Source organism: Ovis canadensis, chromosome 2, assembly GCF_042477335.2.
Source record: "Ovis canadensis isolate MfBH-ARS-UI-01 breed Bighorn chromosome 2, ARS-UI_OviCan_v2, whole genome shotgun sequence".
NCBI classification, from domain to species: Eukaryota; Metazoa; Chordata; class Mammalia; order Artiodactyla; family Bovidae; genus Ovis; species Ovis canadensis.
The window spans coordinates 33,906,466-33,931,575 of NC_091246.1; the positions used below are offsets into that span (position 1 = coordinate 33,906,466).

At 39.9% G+C, this 25,110-nt stretch overlaps 1 protein-coding gene across 8 annotated transcripts in view; it reads right to left on the bottom strand.

Moving 5' to 3' along the window:
* Positions 1–25,110, bottom strand: part of NAA35 (N-alpha-acetyltransferase 35, NatC auxiliary subunit) — a 94,312-nt gene that overhangs the window by 65,397 nt on the left and 3,805 nt on the right. For 5 of the 8 annotated variants that reach the window (XR_011254267.1, XM_069575802.1, XM_069575801.1 and 2 more), the window contains 2 exons: positions 11,300–11,333; positions 493–607 (listed from right to left, as the gene is read on the bottom strand). Coding sequence is in view for 7 of the 8 variants with exons in the window: in XM_069575802.1 (XP_069431903.1) it covers positions 493–607; positions 11,300–11,333 (149 nt within the window). In the remaining variant the exon portion in view is untranslated. Of the gene's footprint in view, positions 1–492; positions 608–10,885; positions 11,334–25,110 lie in introns of all 8 variants that reach the window. The other 3 variants (XM_069575805.1, XM_069575807.1, XM_069575808.1) reach the window with 1 other exon arrangement.

Consider the following 25,110-nt stretch of genomic DNA (forward strand, 5'->3'; position numbering starts at 1 on the left):
TAATAATTGAAACTATTTACAAAGAAAAAAAATTTTTTTAATTTTCCTTAAACTGATATATGTCACAAATTTTTTAACAGTTTCCACTTATTTAACATATCTTTCTTCAAAAAATATGCAAAATTAAGCTCTGAGGCAACTATGAATGAACTTCTAAATCAATTCTCATTGAGTAAATTTCTAGTTCACTTCCACAAGCATTTTACTTAATATATTTATACTTAAATTTTAATCCTTAATCAATTACCTTGGTATTTATACTCAAAACACTTTCAAATATTAATTTTAAAAAATGCATGCATACACAAATTTAGAATAACCTTTTAATGAGACCTTTGTTAAAACTTCCACAGACAGCTAACTAACTTGTTTACATACTCAAGATGCATTTAAGAAAATCTGATATACAAAGGTTTGATTTCCATTATTAATCAAAACGTTTTAACATATGAGTAACAAATAATAAAACACAAAAGGCACAATGGTAACGACCTTGATAGCTTGTTCAAAATTGAGAACTTTTCGATTAACTTGGTTTCCAATCATGCCAGCATCCATCTTGGGATCCATCATCTCAATGGCAGACATGGCTTCAAAAAGACCAAATCTGCAATAAAAAAAATTGATGCTACAAATTATATTTGAACCAATAAGCTTATCCAGATTCCCACAATGGTACAAAAATCATTTCAGTACTGAATACTTCAAATAACTACCCTATTTTAGGTAGTCTCTACAGCTTGCTATCACTTCCATTTCAATTAAATAATCTTTCAACATAAAATCCCGTCCATGTACTTGTCACTCAAATCATTTTACATGCACTATAGGAAAAGAATTAAAAGAAAAGCTGTTTTTTGTTCTTTCTTCAAAAAATCTGCACATTAGAAAATTTTGGGGAAAAAAGAGATCAACTGATCAGCAATGGATTTCATTTTGCCTTCTTTACTTAACACTTAGAAAGGTATGTTTGGAATAATCATTATCAATTGTAACTTGGAGGTATTTTTCTTTTTTTTTACATCTTGAAAGTCTAAAAATCTGGCACATCACCATTTATAATGCCCAAAGTTTTGGCAATTACATAAGGAAAAAAACAAAGAAATCCTGATGGTCTGGTATTAGTGGCTTATTAGCTGTGATACAGTATGGCCTGAATAGTTAGTATATCTTTAATTGAGATATGAAAAATGAAGAACCTAAAAGAAAAGTATGACTGGCCATCAAGCTAATGACTTTCTAATTTGCTTAGTCTAAGTCAATAGATTACTAAGAAAATAAAAGAGATCTATCTTGTTACACTACATCATTTCTCTCAGAAAAGTAGCAGCAGTAAGATATTAAGAAAAATAAACAAATGGGATCCAATCAAACTTACAAGCTTTTCCACAGCAAAGGAAACTATAAACAAAATGAAACAAAACATCAACAAAACAAAAAGACAATCTACTGAATGGGAAATAATATTTGCAAATGATGCAAACAAGGGCTTAACTTCCAAAATACAAATGGCTTATACATCTCAACAACAATAAAAACTATCCAACTGAAAAATGGGCAGAAGACCTACTTAAACATTTCTACAAAGAAGAAATACAAATGGCCAATAGGCAAATGAAAAAGATGTTCAACACTGCTAATTAGTGAATTTCAAATGAAAACTACAAGATACCACCTCACACCAGTCAGAATGGCCATCATTAAAAACTACAAACAAATGCTATAGAGGCTATAAAACAAAGGGAACCTTCCTGCACTGTTGGCGGGAATGTAAATTGGTACGTAAGTATGGTAAACAAGTATGTAAGAAAGTTGGTATCAGTTCAGTTCAGTCGCTCAGCGTGTCTGACTCTTTGCGACCCCATGAATCACAGCACACCAGGCCTCCCTGTCCATCACCAACTAAGTATGTAAATACGCAAAACAGTATGGAGGTTCCTGAGAAAAATAAAAACAGAATTACCCTATAACCCAGCAACCCCACTCCTGGGATATATCCAGACAAAACTTTAATTCAAAGATACAGGCAGCCCTTTATTCACAGCTGCACTAGTCACAATAGCCAAGATATGGAAACAGCCTACATATTTACTGACAGATAAATGAATAAAGAACATGTGGTACATATATTAGCTTGGTGGAAAAGTAATTGTGGTTTTGCATTGTTGAACTTCGCTGCTTAAAGTGCAACAGCATATTAAAAAGCAGAGACATTACTTTGCCAACAAAGGTCCATCTAGTCAAGGCTATGGTTTTTCCAGTGGTCATGTATGGATGTGAGAATTGGACTGTGAAGAAAGCTGAGTGCTGAAGAATTGATGCTTTTGAACTGTGGTGTTAGAACAGACTCTTGAGAGTCCCTTGGACAGCAAGGAGATCCAACCAGTCCATCCTGAAGGAAAACAGTCCTGAATAGTCATTGGAAGGACTGATGCTGAAGCTGCAACTCCAATACTTTGGCCACCTAATGGGAAAAACTGACTCACTGGAAAAGACCCTGATGCTGGGAAAGATTGAAGGCGGGAGGAGAAGGGGACAACAGAGAATGACAAGGTTGGATGGCATCACCAACTCAATGGATATGAGTCTAAGTAAACTCCGGGAACTGGTGATGGACAGGGAAGCCTGGCGTACTGCAGTCCATGGAGTCACAAAGAGTCAGACACGACTGAGCAACTGAACTGAACTGAACTGAACTGAACTGAACTAATGCTACTGAAATTTGCTGATACTAGAAAATATTCTTAAATAAATGTGGTTGTGTTATACATCATTTTAATGCACACTTCTCACTTTGCATTTTTTTGCTAATGACTTATTACTCGATGTTTATATGTATTTTAGACTAGGGAAATGATGTTAAGACAAGAAGAAAATTTGAGCTATTTTCTTATTTGAGTTCAAAACGGATGGTAAAGCAGAGGAGACAACTTGCAACATCGACAACGCAGTTGGCCCATGAACTAATAATAGATGTACAGTGCAGTAGTGGTTCAAGAAGTTTTGCAAAGGAGATGAGAGCCTTGAAGTTGAGAAGCACAGTGGCCGGCCATTGGAAGTTGACAGCCAGCAACTAAGAGCATCATCGAAGCTGATCCTCTTACAACTATAGGAGAAGTTCCCAAAGAGCCCAGCGTCAACCATGCTATGGTGGTTTGGCATTTGAAGCAAACTGGGAAGGTGAAAAAGCTCAATAAAGTGGGTGCCTCAGGAGCTGACCAAAAATAAAAAAAATCAGCATTCTTAAGTGTTATCTCCTTTTATTCTGTGCAACAACAATGATCGGATTGTCATGTGCTTCAAAAAGTCGACTGTATACGACTTTCAACAATGACCAGCTCAGAGGCTGGACTGAGAAGCAGCTCCAAAGTACTTTCCAAAGCCAAATCTGTACCAAAAAAAGGTCACGGTCACCATTTGGCAGTCTGCTGCCAGTCTGATCCACAAGCGCTTCCTGAATCCCAGTGAAACCATTGCATCTGTGAAGTATGCTCAATCAACTGATGAGATGCACCAAAAACTCCAACACCTGCAGCCAGCACTGGTCAACAGAATGGGGCCACTTTTTCTCCACAATGCCTGACCACACATCACACAACCAATGCTTCAAAAGTTGAAGGAACCGGGCTACAAAGTTTTGCCTCATCCACCATATTCATTTGGCCTCTTGCCAATTGACTATCACTTCTTCAAGCATCTCTACAACTTTTTGCAGGGAAAATGCTTCTGCAATCAGCAGGAGGCTTTCCAAAAGTTTGCCAAATCCCAAAGCACGGAATTTTATGCTACGGAAATAAACTTATTTCTCATTGGCAAAAATGTTTTGATTGTAATGGTTTCGATTTTCATGAATAAAGATATATGTTGAGCTGAGTTATAATGCTTTAAAATTCACGGTCTGAAACTGTAATTACTTTTTCACCAACCTAATACAATGGATTACTGCTAAGTCACGTCAGTCATGTTCGACTCTGTGTGACCCCATAGACGGCAGCCCATCAGGCTCCTCCGTCCTTGGGATTCTCCAGGCAAGAATACTGGAGTGGGTTGCCATTTCCTTCTCCAATGCATGAAAGTGGAAAGTGAAAGGGAAGTCGCTCAGTCGTGTCTGACTCCTAGCGACCCCATGGACTGCAGCCTACCAGGCTCCTCCATCCATGGGATTTTCCAGGCAAGAGTACTGGAGTGGGGTGCCATTGCCTTCTCCGATCAGATACTATAAACCTGTATTAAAGGCATTCTAGCATACACAGATCAAGAGAAAACAATCTAAATCCATGCAGATTTATGTAATCCATGTAATTCCATGTAAGAATTACAGATGATAAACATGGAATTTCAATTAGTGGAAAATCAGTGCATCAGTCAATCAATACTATTAAGATAAGTGGCTAACTACCATGAAAAAGTGAAATCTTTGATTTACACAATTAAAAACAAACCCCAGGTAGATTTAAGTTCTCAACCGAAGACAGACAAATGAACAAAAATTTTTCAATAATTTACAAAGCTATGAAGAAAAAAGTTGGGTTACTCCTGCTGTGTAAAATACTAAAAACTTACATGCAACAATAAGCTTGTCAGTTAAAATACAGACAATTTTCTGGGAGAAGTACTTTCAATATAGGCTATTTTGAAAAAGTTAGTATCCAGAAAATATAACTAATTCATACAAATGTTTGTTTCTGTTTTAGTTACTAAGTCATGTTCGATTCTTCTGCAAACCCATCAACTACAGCCTGCCAGGCTCTTCTGTCTATGAGACTTCCCAGGCAAGAACGCAGAAGTGGGTTGCCATTTCTTTCTCCAGTGGGTCTTGCTGGCCCAGGGATTGAACTTGTATCTTCTACATTGGCTGGTGGATTCTTTACCACTGAGCCACGTGGGAAGCCCAACTCATAAAAATATGAAAAGGCAAATAATCGCAAGAAAAGTAGGCAAAGGAGATGAATGAACAATTAAAAGAGAAAACATAAATTATTAATATGAATAAAAAGTAAAATGTAATCAAGTAATGCGAAACAAAATGATGGCTTTTGGGGGGTAGGAGAAAGGACAATTTTAAAAAGTAAGCATACTCTTATATACTGTTGGTGTGTAAACTGATAAAGCCTTTTGTGAGGAAAATTTGGCTGACTCCATTAAAATCCATTCATTTGATTTCTAGGGTTCTTTCTTAAAATTATCTGCACATGTATATGTATAAAGCAGTTGTATAAATTAAATTTACACTTAATTTCTCAATTTTCCCATGCTACCAATAAATGCTGCAATCTGAAAGTCTATCAATAGGGATACCATAGAACAAATTATGATAGTCATTTTATAAAATAAAAAGCAATTTAAAAATGAACAACGTGGAACTATTGCATACTAAAATGGAAAAGAATACAGGATATAGTGAATGGGAAAGAAATCTGCAGTACAATACAGTCAACCCCTTCTATCCACAGTGGACTAGCTCCAGACACCCTGGGAGATGCTCGAGCAATTTACACAAAACTGCATAGCTGAATACTGCTCCGTATATCCCCATTTACAACTAACTAGTTTTCTAACAATGACTATCTCCAGACAAGGAACAGAGACTGTGCAGGGGAAACGGTATCATGGGAAGTTTTACTTCATCCCTAATGTTTAAATCTGTTAAAATACAAAGTATACATTTATTACTATATGAAAACAACTAAAGAAAAGTTGTTATGGGCTCAATTAAAACCCTAGATCAGTAAGATATTTGTCTAATTAGTAACACTGCCATAGAAACTATAACAGCAACAAGTTGACTATTCCATTCATTCAACAAATGCTCAGTGCCTACTACTACCTGCAAGGTACTGTTCTAGGCACTTGAGATACATGAGGGAGGAAAACAAATCTGACCACTTCCTGGAGCTCATATTCTAGCGGAAGGAAACAGACAACAAGGAAGTAAATTACATAGGTAGATTACACAGAAGGCTAGAAGACTGTACATGCTAGGGGGTGGAAGTGACAGTTAAAAGACGATATGGATTAAAAGGATACAATTTTAAGAGATGGTCATGGCAGGCTGCTGGTAAATCATGATGCCTGGGCTCAATGACTAAAACCTTGGGGAAACGAAAAGGATTATGTTCCTTTTGTGATCCTTCTCAAATGCTATTCGACAGTCACGAGTCACATTCCTTCCTGCACTAGCTGATGGTCTGATTTCATTACATCCTTTCTATAACGGCCAGTTCAGTTCAGTTACTCAGTCGTGTCCAACTCTTGCGATCCCATGAATCGCAGCACACTAGGCCTCCCTGTTGATCACCATCTCTGGGAGTTCACTCAGACTCACGGCCATCAAGTCCGTGATGCCATCCAGCCATCTTATCCTCTGTCATCCCCTTCTACCCCTGCCCCCAATCCTCCCAGCATCACAGTCTTTTCCAATGAGTCAACTCTTTCCATGAGGGGGCCAAAGTACTGGAGTTTCAGCTTTAGCATCATTCCTTCCAAAGAAATCCCAGGACTGATCTCCTTCAGAATGGACTGGTTGGATCTCTTTGCAGTACAAGGGACTCTCAAGAGTCTTCTCCAATACCACAGTTCAAAAGCATCAATTCTTCACCACTCAGCCTTCTTCACAGTCCAACTCTCACATCCATACATGGCCACAGGAAAAACCATAGCCTTGACTAGACGGACCTTAGTCGGCAAAGTAATGTCTCTGCTTTTGAATATGCTATCTAGGTTGGTCATAACTTTTCTTCCAAGGAGTAAGCGTCTTTTAATTTCATGGCTGCAGTCACCATCTGCAGTGATTTTGGAGCCCCCCAGAATAAAGTCTGACACTGTTTCCACTGTTTCCCCATCTATTTCCCATGAAGCGATGGGACAGGATGCTATGATCTTCATTTTCTGAATGTTGAGCTTTAAACCAACTTTTTCACTCTCCTCTTTTACTTTCATCAAGAAGCTTTTTAGTTCCTCTTCACTTTCTGCCATAAGGGTGGTGTCATCTGCATACCTGATGTTATTGAGATATCTCCTGGCAATCTTGATTCCAGCTTATGCTTCTTCCAGTCCAGCGTTTTCCATGATGTACTCTGCATATAAGTTAAATAAGCAGGGTGACAATATACAGCCTTGATGTACTCCTTTTCCTATTTGGAACCAGTCTGCTGTTCCATGTCCAGTTCTAACTGTTGTTTCCTGACCTGCATACAGATTTCTCAAGAGGCAGGTTAGGTGGTTTGGTATTCCCATCTCTTTCAGAATTTTCCACAGTTTCTTGTGATCAACACAGTCAAAGGCTTTGGCATAGTCAATAAAGCAGAAATTGATGTTTTTCTGGAACTCTCTTGCTTTTTCCATGATCCAGCGGATGCTGGCAATTTGATCTCTGGTTCTTCTGCCTTTTCTAAAACCAGCTTGGCCATCAGGAAGTTCACGGTTCACGTACTGCTAAAGCCTAGCTTGGAGAATTTTGAGCATCACTTTACTAGCATGTGAGATGAGTGGAATTGTGTGGTAGTTTGAGCATTCTTTGGTATTGCCTTTCTTTGGAATTGGAATGAAAACTGACCTTTTCCAGTCCTGTGACCACTGCTGAGTTTTCCAAATTTGCTGGCATATTGAGTGCAGCACTTTCACAGCATCATCTTTCAGGATTTGAAACAGCTCAACTGGAATTCCATTACCTCCACTAGCTTTGTTCATAGTGATGCTTTCTAAGACCCACTTGACTTCACTTGGCAAGATGTCTGGCTCTAGATGAGTGATCACATCATCATGATTATCTGGGTCATGAAGATCTTTTTTGTACCATTATTCCGTGTATTCTTGCCACCTCTTCTTAATATCTTCTGCTTCTCTTAGGTCCATACCATTTCTGTCCTTTATCGAGTCCATCTGTGCATGAAATGTTCCCTTGGTATTTCTGATTTTCTTGAAGAGATCTCTAGTCTTTCCCATTCTGTTCTTTTCCTCTATTTCTTTGCACTGATTGCCAAAGAAGGCTTTCTTATCTCTTCTTGCTATTCTTTGGAACTCTGCATTCAGATGCTTATATTTTTCCTTTTCTCCTTTGCTTTTCGCCTTTTTTTTTTCTTTTTCGCCTCTCTTCTTTTCACAGCTATTTGTAAGGCCTCCCCAGACAGCCATTTTGCTTTTTTGCATTTCTTTTCCATGGGGAAGGTCTTGATCCCTGTCTCCTGTACAATGTCACAAATGTCATTCCACTGTTTATCAGGCACTCTATCTATCAGATCTAGGCCCTTAAATCTATTTCTCACTTCCACTGTATAATCATAACGGATTTGATTTCGGTCATACCTGAATGGTCTAGCAGTTTTACCTACTTTCTTCAATTTAAGTCTGAACTTGGTAATAAGGAGTTCATGATCTGAGCCACAGTCAGCTCCTGGTCTTGTTTTTATTGACTGTATAGAGCTTCTCCATCTTTGGCTGCAAAGAATATAATCAATCTGATTTCGGTGTTGACCATCTGGTGATGTCCACGTGTAGTCTTCTCTTGTGTTGTTGGAAGAGGGTGATTGCTATGACCAGTGCATTTTCTTGGCAAAACTCTATTACTCTTTGCCCTGTTTCATTCCACATTCCAAGGCCAAATTTGCCTGTTACTCCAGGTGTTTCTTGACTTCCTACTTTTGCTTTCCAGTCCCCTATAATGAAAAGGACATCTTTTTTGGGTGATAGTTCTAAAAGGTCTTGTAGGTCTTCATAAAACCAGTCAACTTCAGCTTCTTCAGTGTTACTAGTTGGGGCATAGACTTGGATCACTGTGATATTGAATGGTTTCCCTTGGAGACGAACAGAGATCATTCTGTCGTTTTTGAGATTGCATCCAAGTACTGCATTTCAGACTCTTCTGTTGATCATGATGGCTACTCCATTTCTTCTGGAGGATTCCTTCCTGCAGTAGTAGATATAATGGTCATCTGAGTTAAATTCACCCATTCCAGTCCATTTTAGTTCGCTGATTCCTAAACTGTCGATGTTCACCCTTGCCATCTCTTGTTTGACCACTTCCGATTTGCCTTGATTTACGGACCTAACATTCCAGGTTCCTATGCAATATTGCTCTTTACAGCATCGGATCTTCCTTCTATCACCAGTCACATCCACAACTTTCTGGAGTTATTTCTCCACTGATCTCCAGTATCATATTGGGCACCTACTGACCTGGGGAGTTCCTCTTTTGGTATCCTATCATTTTGCCTTTTCAGACTGTTCATGGGGTTCTCAAGGCAAGAATACTAAAGTGGCTTGCCATTCCCTTCTCCAATGGACCATGCTCTGTCAGACCTCTCCACCATGACCCGCCCGTCTTGGGTTGCCCCGCAGGCATGGCTTGGTTTCATTGAGTTAGGCAAGGCTGTGGTCCTAGTGTGATTAGATTGACTAGTTTTCTGTGAGTATGGTTTCAGTGTGTCTGCCCTCTGATGCACTCTTGCAACACCTACCATCTTACTTAGGTTTCTCTTACCTTGGGCGTGGGGTATCTCTTCATGGCCACTCCAGCAAAGCACAGTGACATAACTGCCAGTGACATCAAATTATGATGTTCTCAAAGTGTGGTCCCTAGATCAGCAGCATCAATCTCACCTGGGAACTTGTCAGAAACGCAACTTCTGTGATCCCACACCAGACCTACTAAATAAGGAACTCTGGGGGTGGGTCACAGCAACTTATGTTTTAAAAATTCTTTCAGATGACACTGATATCACTAAAGTCTTAGAAGAACTAAATTTCAAATTCTACTTCTCCTAACCAAATGTCCAATTTGGTCCACTTATTAATTTAAAATTTCATACCTCCAACCTTGAAAATTGAGTCTGGCCATAGCAGTATGAAACAGTGGCTATGGGAGTATACATATAATTAAGCATTTCCTTCCATTTACCTAGGGATTCTCAATCAACTTTCATCTAGGCATGTTCTCATCTGTTTCTGGTCATCAACCAGCCTGTCACATGTAACATGCAACCAATCAGTTCAATTCAGTCACTCTGTGTCTGACTCTTTGCGACCCCAGGGACTGCAGCATGCCAGGTCTCCCGGTCCATCACCAACTCCCAGAGTTTACTCAAACTCATGTCCACTGAGTCAGTGATACCATCCAACCATCTCGTCCTCTAACATCCCCTTCTCCTACCATCTTCAATCTTTCCCAGCATCAGGGTCTTTTCAAATGAATCAGTTCTTCGCATCAGGTGGCCAAAGTATTGGAGTTTCAGCTTCAGCATCAGTCCTTCCAATGACTATTCAGGACTGATTTCCTTTAGGATGGACTGGTTGGATCTCCTTGCTACCCAAGGGACTCTCTAGAGTCTGCTCCAACACCACAGTTCAAAAGCATCCATTCTTCAGCGCTCAGCTTTCTTCACAGTCCAACTCTCACATCCATACATGACCACTGGAAAAACCATAGCCTTAACTAGATGGACCTTTGTTGGCAAAGTAATGTCTCTGCTTTTCAATATGCTATCTAAGTTGGTCATAACTTTACTTCCAAGGAGTAAGTGTCTTTTAATTTCATGGCTGCTGTCACCATCTGCAGTGATTTTGGAGCCCCCAAAATAAAGGCTGACACTGTTTCCACTGTTTTCCCATCTATTTCCCATGAAGTGATGGGACCAGATGCCACGATCTTCATTTTCTGAATGTTGAGCTTTAAGCCAACTTTTTCACTCTCTTTCACTTTCATCAAGAGGCTCTTTAGTTCTTTTTTGCTTTCTGCCAGAAGAGTGGTGTCATCTGCATATCTAAGGTTATTGATATTTCTCCCGGCAATCTTGATTTCAGCTTGTGCTTCATCCAGTCCAGCATTTCCCATGATGTACATGGCATATAAGTTAAATAAGCAGGGTGACAATATATAGCCTTGACGTACTCTTTTCCAATTTGGAAGCAGTCTGTCGCTCCATGTCCAGTTCTAACTGTTGCTTCTTGATCTGCATTCAGATTTCTCAGAAGGCAGGTAACGTATTCTGGTATTCCGATCTCTTTAAGAATTTTCCACAATTTGTTGTGAATGCAACCAATAGCTTTTCTCAATAAATTTCACATCCTGTACATCTACTCTCAAGGAAAGGACAAGAAGTCACAGTTTCAGAAGGTACAACCACTTCCCATCACAACTAAAGTCAGCTGTCTCAAAAGAGCTCACCAAGGTTAAAAAATACATAATCAGTGTTATACTTACAGCTTTGAAAGGTAAATTTACTCAGACTTCAAGGAATACTACTGCACACAAGCCAAAGTAGAAATATTACACTACGCTACTTCAAAGGATACAAATACTTACAGCTTATCATGAAGCAGTTCTCCCAACTTTAATTCTAAAAGAAACAAAAAGAAAAATCTTTTGAATAATACCATATTTATATTTAACTGTTAATTCTGAGAAAAAAATGAAACGAAATATTAGCATCTGGAAAATGTGCTTAAGAGTCCTTTATACTTCATTTTCTAAGAAATGGTCATATTATTCTACTCAATTACTAATATAATGTCTTCTATGCAGTGAATATTTAAATAGTAACTATAAATTGAACTTCTGAGAACTTAGTAAGTGATCCACCCATCACAGGCCACAATAATACAATGAGAATTATCAGCCTCATTAAAAAAAATTGCTAACATATTTATCCCTACATAAACTTTTCCACAGAACTTTAAGCTATTTTTCAAGTTTTTAAACCACTTGGCATCATAATCTAATCTCTCTTTGTCCCAAGAACAATGTCAAGACTATTTTTTTTTTGGCTGCTCTGCATGGCTTACTGGGTGATCTCAGTCCTACAACCACAGATCAAACCCGCATCCTTTGCAGTGTAACTGCAGAGTCTTAACCACTGGACCACCAGGGAAGTTCAAAAACCATTTTTTAAAATTACACTTGATTTAAATAAGGTAGAAAGCACTTGAGTAAACAGCTGATCAAGAATGTTTATCCCCTGTAAACCAGCTATTCTCAACCTTGGCTGCATATCAGTATAAATTGGAGAGCTTTTGAAAATCCTAATGTTCAATCAGTATCCCAAACTAATTAAATTCTAAGAGTGGGACCTACACAGTGGTTTTAAAGGACTCCAGATGATTTCAGTGTGCAAGGAAGATGAGAACTACCACAGTATCATTTCTAAGTAGCTTAAATGTTGACAGTCAAATCCTGTGGAAAACATAAAGCAGTTTTCAGAATTTTACTAATCCCCCTGGCTTATTATAAGTTCAGTAACATTTGGTTTTTAAGTTTCATGTACCTTCCCCAATGGCTCACTTGGGTAAAGAATCTGTCTGTAATGCAGGAGACACAGGAGACGCAGGTTTAATCCCTGGGTTGGGAAAATCCCCTGGAGAAGGAAATGGCAACCCACTCCAGTATTCTTGCCTGGAAAACCCCATGGCCAGAGGAACCTGGTGGGCTACAGTCCATGGGGGGTCACAGAGTTGAACACAACTGAGCAACTAACACTTTCATGTACCAAAACAAATAAATCAATGAGCAACATTTATCAAAATATTACAATAAAGCAGAACATACAACAGTTCTCAAAGATGGTCTGAGAACCCAGGAGTCTGTGACATTAAAGTTGTTGTTTTTGTTTAGTCTTGAAGCCATGTCTGATGCTTTTGTGATCCCCTGGACTGCAAGCCACCAGGCTCCTCTGCCCATGGAATTTTTCAGGCAAGGAAACTGGTGTGGGTTGTCATTTCCCTGTCTGGGGATCCTCCTGACCCAGGAATCAAAGCCATGTCTCCTGCATTGGCAAGCAGATTCTTTATCACTGAACCACCAGGGAAGCCCAATGTTAAAGTTACTTTTGTAATAATATTAAACGTTTTTTTCCATTGTGTTGACATTTCTAATGATGATGCAAAAACAACAGTGTAAAGAGGAAAAGGGCAGAACTGTAGTTTCAGTACAAATCAAGACAGTGGTCCCTAGCAAAACAGCATATTCTTCATTTTCATGCACTTTCACTCAAGAAGTCTTTGATGGAGACAGTAAAAATTATTAATCTCAGGGCAAGGACCAAAGTGCAAGTGAGGCATATTGTAGGGTGCAAAATTTAACGAGGGACTTTCAGAGAATACCTTCTTAAGTTTTGTACCCTATGTGCCTCAGTCATTTCATCCTAGGGCTGGTCCTGATATACCTAATTAAATTTCAGTCTGTGAGTACACCTTTTTAATATTCTATTTGATAAACAGGAAGCATATGTAAACACTTCCTCTGCTTACCAAAGTAAAAGGTTGTCTCAAAGAAAAGCTCTTACACAATCATCATGGAACATCATTTTTACTGGAAAGAACATGACAATTTATAGTCATTTGAACTTGACAATATAGCAGTTTTTTAAAAAAAGTAAGTTTGTTGCTTTAAGAAAATAACCTACAAGGTTTATCGCCAATGACAAAATTTGAAATTTCAAAAAAAAAAAAAAAAAATCAGAACCCTGGAAAACACATATCAGCCACTGTGAACCAGACAGTGTCCCCATACGTATAAAGGCTTTCCTGATTATACTGGTGGTGATATTATTAACAAATTTGTTTTTTAGGAGCTACCCCATGTCCGAGATTGGCGGGGACAGCCGGGAGGAGTCACCTCGTTTCCGAGGCCAGGGGCGGCGCCCGGGAAGAGCCACACCACGTCCAAGGAGCGGTGGTTGTGGGGGCACAGGAGGGCCTCGAGGAGCTATCCCACGTTGAAGGTCAGGAAGGGTAGTGGTAAGGAGATACCCCTCATCCAAGGTAAGGAGCAGCGGCTGCACTTTGCTGGAGCAGCCATGAAGAGATACCCCAAGCCCAAGGTAAGAGAAACCCAAGTAAGATGGTAGGTTTTGCAAGAGGGCATCAGAGGGGAGACACACTGAAACCATACTCACAGAAAACTAGTCAATCTAATCACGCTAGGACCACAGCCTTTTCCAACTCAATGAAACTAAGCCATGCCTGTGGGGCAACCCAAGACGGACAGGTCATGGTGGAGAGGTCTGACAGAACGTGGTCCACTGGAGAAGGGAATGGCAAACCACTTCAGTATTCTTGCCTTGAGAACCCCAAGAACAGTATGAAAGGTAAAATGATAGGATACTGAAAGAGGAACTCCCCAGGTCAGTAGGTGCCCAATATGATACTGGAGATCAGTGGAGATTTAACTCCAGAAAGAATGAAGGGATGGAGCCAAAGCAAAAACAATACCCAGCTGTGGATGTGACTGGTGATAGAAGCAAGGTCCGATGCTGTAAAAAGCAATATTGCATAGGAACCTGGAATGTCAGGTCCATGAATCAAGGCAAATTGGAAGTGGTCAAACAAGAGATGGCAAGGGTGAACATCGACATTCTAGGAATCAGCGAACTAAAATGGACTGGAATGGGTGAATTTAACTCAGATGACCATTATATCTACTACTGCGGGCAAGAATCCCTCAGAAGAAATGGAGCAGCCATCATCGTCAACGAAAGAGTCTGAAATACAGTACTTGGATACAATCTCAAAAACGACAGAATGATCTCTGTTCGTCTCCAAGGGAAACCATTCAATATCACGGTAATCCAAGTCTATGCCCCACTAGTAACACTGAAGAAGCTGAAGTTGACTGGTTTTATGAAGACCTACAAGACCTTTTAGAACTATCACCCAAAAAAAGATGTCCTTTTCATTATAGGGGACTGGAATGCAAAAGTAGGAAGTCAAGAAACACTGTGAACTTCCTGATGATCAAGCTAGTTTTAGAAAAGGTAGAGGAACCAGAGATCAAATTGCCAACATCCGCTGGATCAACAAAAAAGCAAGAGAGTTCCAAAAAAACATCAATTTCTGCTTTATTGACTAGCCAAAGCCTTTGACTGTGTGGATCACAATAAACTGAGGAAAATTCTGAGAGCGATGGGAATACCAAACCACCTGACCTGCCTCCTGAGAAATCTGTATGCAGGTCAGGAAGCAACAGTCAGAACTGGACATGAAACAACAGACTGGTTCCAAATAGGAAAAGGAGTACATCAAGGCTGTATATTGTCACCCTGCTTATTTAACTTCTATGCAGAGTACATCATGAGAAACGCTGGACTGGAAGAAACACAAGCTGGAATCAAGACTGCCGGGAGAAATCTCAATAACCTCAGATATGCAGATGACATCACCCTTATGGCAGAAAGAGAAGAGGAACTCAAAAGCCTCTTGATGAAAGTAAAAGAGGAGAGTGAAAAAGTTGGCTTAAAGCTCAACATTGAGAAAACGAAGATCATGGCATCCAGTCCCATCACTTCATGGGAAATAGATGGGAAAACAGTGGAAACAGTGTCAGACTTTATTTTTTGGGGCTCCAACATCACTGCAGATGGTGACAGCAGCCATGAAATTAAAAGACACTTACTCCTTGGAAGAAAAGTTATGACCAACCTAGAAAGCATATTCAAAAGCAGAGACATTACTTTGCCGACTAAGGTCCATCTAGTCAAGGCTATGGTTTTTCCTGTGGTCATGTATGGATGTGAGAGTTGGACTGTGAAGAAGGCAGAGCGCCGAAGAATTGATGCTTTTGAACTGTGGTGTTGGAGAAGACTCTCGGAGCTGGATCAAAGACATCCAACCAGTCCATTCTGAAGGAGATCAGCCCTGGGATTTCTTTGCAAGGACTGACCCTAAAGCTGAAGCTCCAGTATTTGGCCACCTCATGCAAAGAGTTGACTCATTGGAAAAGACTCTTTTGCTGGGAGGGACTGGGGGCAGGAGAAGGGGACGACAGAGGATGAGATGGCTGGATGGCATCACTGACTCGATGGACTTGAGTCTGAGTGAACTCCGGGAGTTGGTGATGGACAGGGAGGCCTGGCGTGCTGCGATTCATGGGATCACAAGAGTCAGACACGACTGAGTGACTGAACTGAATGAAGTGTCTCAATACCTGGAAGACGTGCTTAACTAAACCAACATTTTGCAGATGATAATGCATGTCACAAAACTGAGGTGAAGGTGAAGTCGCTCAGTCTTGTCCGACTCTTTGCGACCCCATGGACTGTAGCCTACCAGGCTCCCCCTCCATGGCATTTTCCAGGCAAGGGTACTGGAGCGGGGTGCCATTTCCTACTCCAGAGGATCTTCCTGACCCAGGGATCGAACCTGGGTCTCCCACAGTGTAGGCAGACACATTACCGTCTGAGCCATCAATTAGGCATGGATAAAAGATCCAAAGTTCTAGACAGACCAATATACCCTATGTAACAGAGCATGAAAGGTCCACTGATAGGCTTTCAGATTCCACACTGCAAACTAATCTTTAAGAAACTATCACCTGTTAAAAGTTTTGGTGTAGCAGCAAGTTACCTAAGAAGTTCCCCAATCTTTTAACTACATGTTTTGTGAGGCCAGATTTACTTCTAATGTTTCAACCAAAACAACATGTGGCAACAAATTGAATGAGAAGCTGGGATGGAATTCAGGTGCCCTCTATTATGCCTACATCAGAGAGTTTGAAAAGTATAAAATAACGCCACTCTTCCAAGTTGTCCTTTGTTTTGAAAAATACATTTTTCATTTTAAAAATGTTATGCCGACATGCAAAGGGTTTATTATCATTTTCAAATAAATATTTTAAAAATTTGTTTCAGATTCTAATAAACATCAATATACATATAGCACACATAAACAATACTTTTTTAAAAAAGCACATGTGCTTGCATGCTCAGTCACGTCCAGCTCTTTGCAACCTTGTGGATTGACTGCATCCCACCAGATTCCTCTGTCCATGGATTTTCCATGCTAAAGTACTACAGTGAATAGCCATTCCTTTCTCTAGGGGACTGTTTCTGACCCAGGATCGAACTTGTCTCTTGCATTGGCAGGTGGATTCTTTAAGAATATAAAGTAGTCCTGATGCCAAAAAATTTGAGAACTGCTATAATAGTTTATCATAAACTTTAGAGTAGATTTGGGTACCAAACAGTTTCATTGAACACTCCAGAGAACTAGGAGCAAGTAGACCACTCTGGACACTGAGTTTATCATCTGAAAAATGAAGGATTTTAGTAGATGACTCTGTAAAGTTCCTTAGGACATCCTCCCTTTGGCCTGGAAATGAACAATGAACTATAACTTGTAGCTGGAGATTGGATTTGCAGTAGTGCTAAGCACTTGAAGCATATATTCATTCTCCTGGAAAAAAGTAATCTAACAAGATGAGAAAAACATGCAACTATTTGATATTTTACCATCTTACAAATGAGAACATAATTTGTAAACTAAAGTTACAGATCTCTAAATATCTCTACACATAACATTATAAATGATGGTTAAATTTGCTGCTTTCTTCACTATGAAGGCCCTATTGAATCTATGACATAGCTGGACTCCAGTATCATTATACAGTAATAATTAACAGATGAATTTAAGTTTACCCCTGGGATAAAGGTGGCCAACTGAACACATGCAACAACCTTTAATTCCCTCCTGAAATTTTATTTCAATAATTAAAGTGAAAAAAAAATTTTTTAAAGAGAACTATGAACCTTAGGGAAGAAGAAAACTAGTTGTTGCAAAAATAATACAACAAAATTACGAAAACTAGGCAACAGATAGACAAGTAATTTCTTGGCAAACGCGAGAAAAATAAAACCAGCAGTGAAGTGTGAAGCTTGAGTCACTCAGTCATGTCGGACTCTTTGCTACCCCATGGACTATGGCCCACCAGGCTTCTCTGCCCATGGAATTCTCTAGGCAAGAATACTGGAGTGGGTTGCCATTCCCTTCTCCAGGGGATCTTCTTGAAACAAGGATCAAACTGAGGTCTCCTGCACTGCAAGCAGATCCTTTACCATCTGAGCTACCAGCAGTGAAGAAAGCCAAAATCAACTTGATTTATCAATCATCTTTGAAAGTGAGGATAAACACAGGCTGAAATGTGGAGAATTGAGCCATCAGACAGCCCAAAGCCCTGCCCTAATGTACAGATCAGGATAACTAACCCTCCCCCCACCTTGGGTAATAATGAAGATTTTCTTTGAAAGGGGCAAACCAAAAAATCTCCAGGACAGGTTTTTTGAAGGCTAGGGTTCAGTACTGGAAAGAGGGGCATTAAGTGAATACTTGACAACTCCAGACTTCTTCCCCTATTTAACATGCAGTCAAATTTCAAACCTCAAGCAGATGAATTTTATCTACAGAATATAATCTTTCCAAGAGGAAGGAGCTAAATAACTGACACAAGTTCTCCAACACAAAAACCAAGTCAGATCACCTGACATTGACATGTACAGCAGAAGAGTCCTGCTCAAAAATTCAAGTCGGCTTTTGGTCCCTTAGGCCACAAAGGATTCTCAGATACCTGAACTAATCCTCTAACACAGAAGACAGAAACCAAAGAAAATAAAAAGGCAAGTTGGAGGAAAGACACTATGTAGGGAAAGAAAATTTCAAAAGAACTATTATTATCCTTATTATCCTTAGAGATAAAATAGTGCAACCCTGAAACAAAACCAGGAAATTTTACTTTTATTTAAAAAGAGATATCCCAAAAAAGAGAGAGAGAGGTATTGGGGGGTGGGGGGGTGGGGGTGGGGAGGGAAACAGTAGAAATTAAAAACATTACAGCAGGAAAAAAAAAAATTAAATTCAGAGTTTTTAACTCCATTTAGCTGCTATAACCAAAATATCATTTATTGGGTGACCCATGAACAACAAATTTTATTTCTCATGGTTCTCAACTCTGGGAAGTTCAAAATCAGGGAACCAGCAGACTCAGTATCTGGTAAGGACCTACTTCGTAGACTGCCTTCTTTTAACCTCACATGGTGGAGAAGCAAAGGCAAAGGAGAACAGGAAAGATATAAGCATCTGAATGCAGAGTTTCAAAGAATAGCAAGGAGAGATAAGAAAGCCTTGCTCAGCGATCACTGAAAAGAAATAGAGGAAAACAACAGAATGGGAAAGACTAGAGATCTCTTCAAGAAAATTGGAGATACCAAGGGAACATTTCATGCAAAGATGGGCACAATAAAGGACACAAATGGTATGGACCTAACAGAAGCAGAACATATTAAGAAGAGGTGGCACAAATACACAGCAGAACTATGCAAAAAAGATCATGACTCAGATAATCACAATGGTATGATTACTCACCTAGAGCCAGACATCCTCGAATGCGAAGTCAAGTGGGTCTTAGGAAGCAACACTACGAACAAAGCTAGTGGAGATAATGGAATTCCAGCTGAGCTATTTCAAATCCTAAAGGATGATGCTGTGAAAGTGCTGCACTCAATATGCCAGCAAACTTGGAAAACTCAGCAGTGGCCACAGGACTGGAAAAGGTCAGTTTTCATTCCAATCCCTAAGAAAGGCAATGCCAAAGAATGCTCAAACTACTACACAATTTGCACTCATTTCAGACACTAGTGAAGTAATGCTCAAAATTCTCCAAGCCAGGCTTCAACAGTATGTGAACAGTGAACTTCCAGATATCCAAGCTGGAGTTAGAAAAGGCAGAGGAATCAGAGATCAAACTGCCAACATCCGCTGGATCATCGAAAAAGCAAGAAGGTTCCAGAAAAACAGCTATTTCTGCTTTATTGACTATGCCAAAGCCTCTGTGCGGATCACAATAAACTGTGGAAAATTCTTAAGAGATGGGAATATCAGTCCACCTGACCTGCCTCTTGAGAAATCTGTATGCAGGTCTGGAAGCAATAGTTAGAACTGAACATGGAATAAGACTGGTTTCAAATACAGAAAGGGGTATGTCAAGGCTGTATACTGTCACCATGCTTATTTAACTTATATGCAGAATACATCATGAGAAACACTGGGCAGGATGAAGCACAAGCTGGAATCAAGATTGTTGGGAGAAATATCAATAACCTCAGACACACAGATGACACCACCCTATGGCAGAAAGTGAAAAAGAACTAAAGAGCCTCTTGATGAAAGTGGAAGAGGAGAGTGAAAAAGTTCGCTTAAAGATCAACATTCAGAAAATGAAGATCATGGCATCTGGTCCCATCACTTTATGGCTAATAGATGGGGAAACAGTGGAAACAGTGACCGACTTTATTTTGAGGGACTCCAAAATCACTGTAGATGGTGACTGCAGCCATGAAATTAAAAGACGCTTGCTCCCTGGAAGAAAAGTTATGACTAACCTAGACAGCATATTAAAAAGCAGAGACATTACTTTGCCAACAAAGGTCTGTCTACTCAAAGCTATGGTTTTTCCAATAGCCATGTATGGATATGAGAGTTGGACTATAATGAAAGCTTAGCGTCAAAGAATTGATGCTTTTAAACTGTGGTGTTGGAGCAGACTCTTGAGTCCCTTGGACAGCAAGGAGATCCAACCAGTCCATCCTAAAGGAAATCAGTCCTGAATGTCCATTGGAAGGCTGAAGCTGAAACTCCAATACTTTGGCTACTTGATGTGAAGAACTGACTCATTGGAAAAGACCCTGATCTCTGAAAGACTGAAGGTGGGAGAAGGGGACAACAGAGGGTTAGATGGCTTGATGGCACCACTGACTCAATGGACATGAGTTTGAGTAAACTCCGGGAGCTGGTGATGGACAGGGAAACCTGGCATGCTGCATTCCATGGGTTCACGAAGAGTCAGACATGACTAAGCAACTGAACTGAACACATGGTGGAAGGAACCAGGAAGGTTCTGTGGGGTCTCTTTCACCAGAGTATTAATCCCAATCATGTGGGTTCCACTTTGATGACCTAAGCACCTCCCAAAGGCTCCACTTCTTAATACCACCACATTGTGTGTGGCATTAGGTTTCAACACGATATGGGGGGACACATAGTTCATAGCATTGAGGATAACTACAAAGAAATGAAAAACAGGCAACAAAGGATTAAAAAAAGACCTTCCAATATCCAAAAAGTAAATACTAGGGGCTATAGCTCAGTGGTAGAGCATTTGACTCCAAAAAGTAAGTACTCCATAAAACAAATAGGAAAAAAACAAGAAATAGAGTAATTCAAGAAAATTTCACTCTGAAAAATCAGAGTGAAAGTGCTCAAGCATCATCAAACAAAGCACACCACTGTGAAAGCTCTGGACATGAGAAACAAAAAGAAGATTCTAAAAGGTTACATACGAAAGTTCAGTAATCAGAGTGTCAGACATTTGAGCAATGCCCTCAAAATTCTCACACACTCCCAGATGTATTATCAATAAAGTGGAAGGCGAGAACAAAGACATTTCAGACATTCAGAGCCTCAAAAAACTGTATCTCTCATGTGCTTTACTCAGGAAGATAATAAAGGTGTCTAATCAAAACCAGAGAGAAAAGTAACAAACCTCAGGCTGATGATTAAGCAAGATCTCAGGATTACACCAAGTATAAAAGGCAAGAAATCCAGACTGGAGAGAAATACGAGGCTTGAGAAGAAATTTCTTTATGGCGAATTAAAACAATAGGATGTCTGAATGTGTTAGATGATTCAGACAATTGATGAAGAGTGTAAAGTACAATTAATGAAAGTACATATCTTTTGAGCAAACACTTTTTGCATAAAACAGAACTAGGTAGGAAAGGAAAAGCAACAATTTTACTTTTTGGCTGAGCGATGAATAATATTTGCATAGCTATAACTATGGGGCGGGGACCTACAGACAATGCCCAAAAGGGAATGGGGATATCAAGAAATAGCAATAAAATCATACTATCTAGGATCATGATTACTAAACTAACCAGTTGAAAGGGGGAAAGTGGTGACTTCTGAGGACACCTTTTCTATTGACCAAAGCTCCTAGCATAAAGCAGGACACACAACACAAGACTAACAGGGAAATCTAGTAAAAAAGAGCCTTTAAAATGCAACAAAGCTCCCATTCCTTTCTACTGCGTGATATTTAATGCTAGTTCTCATGACATCCATATGCTCCTTTCCTTAAAAACATCCAAGGTCAAAGAGATTAAATAATAGCTGAACATTCTTGAAAGTAATTTAAACAGAGTGAACTAAGCAGCACTACTGGTAATTTGGGCAGAAAAATTACTTTTCTGTGGGGGCTATTCTGCACATCATGATTAGCCGCATCCTTGATGCGCACACACCAGCTGTGCTGCGCTATGCTGTGCTCAGTCACACCCAGCGCTGTGTGACCCCATGGATTGAAGACTGCCAGGTTCCTCTGTCCATGGAATTTTCCAAGCAAGAATACTGGAGTGGGTTATGTGACTAACCAAACATGTCTCAAGACGTTGGCAAATGTCCCCTCCAGGGCAAAAATCACCCCTGGTGGAGAACAAGAGTGCTCCACAATTACCAGTGCTGCTCACCAAACCCATGACCTGCCACTAAACACATTCTTAATAGTATGGAACACAGAAAACATAATTTTCATTTCCCAAAGCAAAATCACTTTAGAAATATTTTATAGGCTGCCCTGATCTTTCACCAGGTGAATTTCTGTTCAACTTTTTCCTCCTATAATTAAATGGTTGCAACAAGCAGCAAACACATAGAATGATTCTGAAACTAGGGTTCATGAATTGAGGGGGTGGAGTGAAAGTCCATTAAAGTTTTATCAAAAATCTATACTTCTTTTATAATAATTGTTAAATACTATGTAATCAGCCATGAAATTAAAAGACGCTTACTCCTTGGAAGAAAAGTTATGACCAATCTAGATAGCATATTCAAAAGCAGAGACACTACTTTGCCAACAAAGGTCCATCTAGTCAAGGCTATGGTTTTTCCAGTGGTCATGTATGGATGTGAGAGTTGGACTATGAAGAAAGCTGAGTGCCAAAGAATTGATGCTTTTGAACTGTGGTGTTGGAGAAGACTCTTGAGAGTCCCTTGGACTGCAAGGAGATCTAACCAGTCCATTCTAAAGGAGATCAACCCTGGGTGTTCTTTGGAAGGACTGATGCTAAAGCTAAAACTCCAGTACTTTGGCCACCTCATGCGAAGAGTTGACTCACTGGAAAAGACTCTGATGCTGGGAAGGATTGGGGGGAGGAGGAAAAGACGACGACAGAGGATGAGATGGCTGGATGGCATCACTGACTCGATGGACGTAAGTTTGAGTAAACTCCGGGAGATGATGATGGACAGGGAGGCCTGGCATGCTGCAATTCATGGGTTTGCAGAGTCGGACACGACTGAGCGACTGAACTGAACTGAACCGAATCAATTCAATGACAATCTTTTTAAAATTATCAGTTCAGTTCAGTCAGTCAGTCGTGTCTGACTCTTTGCAACCCCATGGACTGCAGCACACCAGGCTTCCCTGTCCATCACCAACTCCTGGAGCTTGCTCAAACTCATCCATCAAGTTGGTGATGCCATGCAACCATTTCATCCTCTGTTGTCTCCTTCTTCTCCTGCCTTCTATCTTTCTCAGCATCAGTGTCTTTTCTGGTGAGTCAGTTCTTTGCATCAGGTGGCCAAAGTATTGGAGTTTCAGCTTCAGCATCAGTCCTTCCAATGAATATTCAAGAGTGATTCCCTTTAGGATTGACAGGCTGGATCTCCTTGCAGTCCAGGGGACTCTCAGAAGTCTTCTCCAACACAACAGTTCAAAAGCATCAATTCTTTGGCACTCAGCTTTCTTTATGGTTCAACTCTCACATCCATACATGACTACTGGAAAAACCGTAGCTTTGACTACACGGACCTTTGTCGGCAAAGTAATGTTTCTGTTTTTTAATACCCTGTCTAGGTTGGTTATAGCTTTTCTTCCAAGGAGCAAGCATCTTTTAATTTCATGGCTGCAGTCACCATCTGCCACTGTTTCCATTGTTTCCCCATCTATTTGCCACGAAGTGATGGACTGGATTCTATGACCTTAGTTTTTTCAATGTTGAGTTTTAAGCCAACTTTTTCACTCTTCTCTTTAACTTTCATTAAGAAGCTCTTTAGTTCTTCCTCACTTTCAGCCATAAGGGTGGTATCATCTGCATATCTGAGGCTATTGGTATGTCTCCTTGCAATCCTGATTCCGGTTTATGCTTCATCCAGTCTGATATTTCACACAATGTAATCTGCATGTAAGTTAAATAAGCAAGGTGACAACATACAACCTTGATGTACTCGTACTCCTTTCCCAATTTTGAACCAGTCTGTTGTTCCATGTCCAGTTCTACCTGTTGCTTCCTGACCTGTATACAGGTTTCTCTGGAGGCAGGTAAGGTGGTCTGGTATTCCCATCTCTTTCAGAATTTTCCACAGTTTGTTGTGACTATTTAGAAGATTACAGAAACAAATTCCAAACCGAACAGATGATAACATAAGCAAGTACTGCTACAGTGTCAGTGCTTGTGTTCATAATTCTGCTGGTTCCAGGCAATGACTCACATATAACACAGGTTCTCAAACTTCTAAGTACAAGATCCAGATAGCCTCTGGATATGAAGAAACATGGCCTTAGAATATCAGTATTCTTAAAAACAAACATATTGTTCTGGGTAAGAGAAGACAGACAGAAAGGAAGAGAATTAAGAGGCTTAAGCATCCTAGATTTTTTCTTTTAACATTTTGTATTGGGGTGTAGACGATTTACAACGTCGTAATAGTTTCAGGTGAACAGTAAAGGGACTCAGCCATAAATATACATGTATCCATTCTCCCCTAAACTCCCCTCCTTCCCCTCCCATCCAAAGCATCCTAGATTTTAAATGAGGGAACAGAAAACAACAAAAGTTTTATGAAAGTACTAGGCAAGACCTAAAGAAACTGGATGGATAAGGGGAGTCCTAAACAGTGATGAAAGTAAAAGTGTTAAGTTGTTCAGTTGTGTCCAACTCTTCACGACCCAATTAACTGTAGCCCGCCAGGCTTCCCATCCATGGAATTCTCCAGGCAAAAATACTGCAGTATGTTGCCATTTACTTCTCAAGGGGATCTTCCCAACCCAGAGATCAAATGCAGGTCTCCTGCATAGCAAGCAGACTCTTTACCATCTGAGACACTAGGGAAGCCAAACTAAACAATGAAATCTGTTATAAAGACTGATGAAGGAAGAATAAATTAAGTCACCAAAGAAAAAAGAAAATAAGTGAGAGGATGGGCCCATATCCTCCTAAACTAGAATTTAAAAAGAATGAAAGTTATGATAGCTGACTCTGGATTACCTCTGAGCTCTAGACATCATTCCAGAAG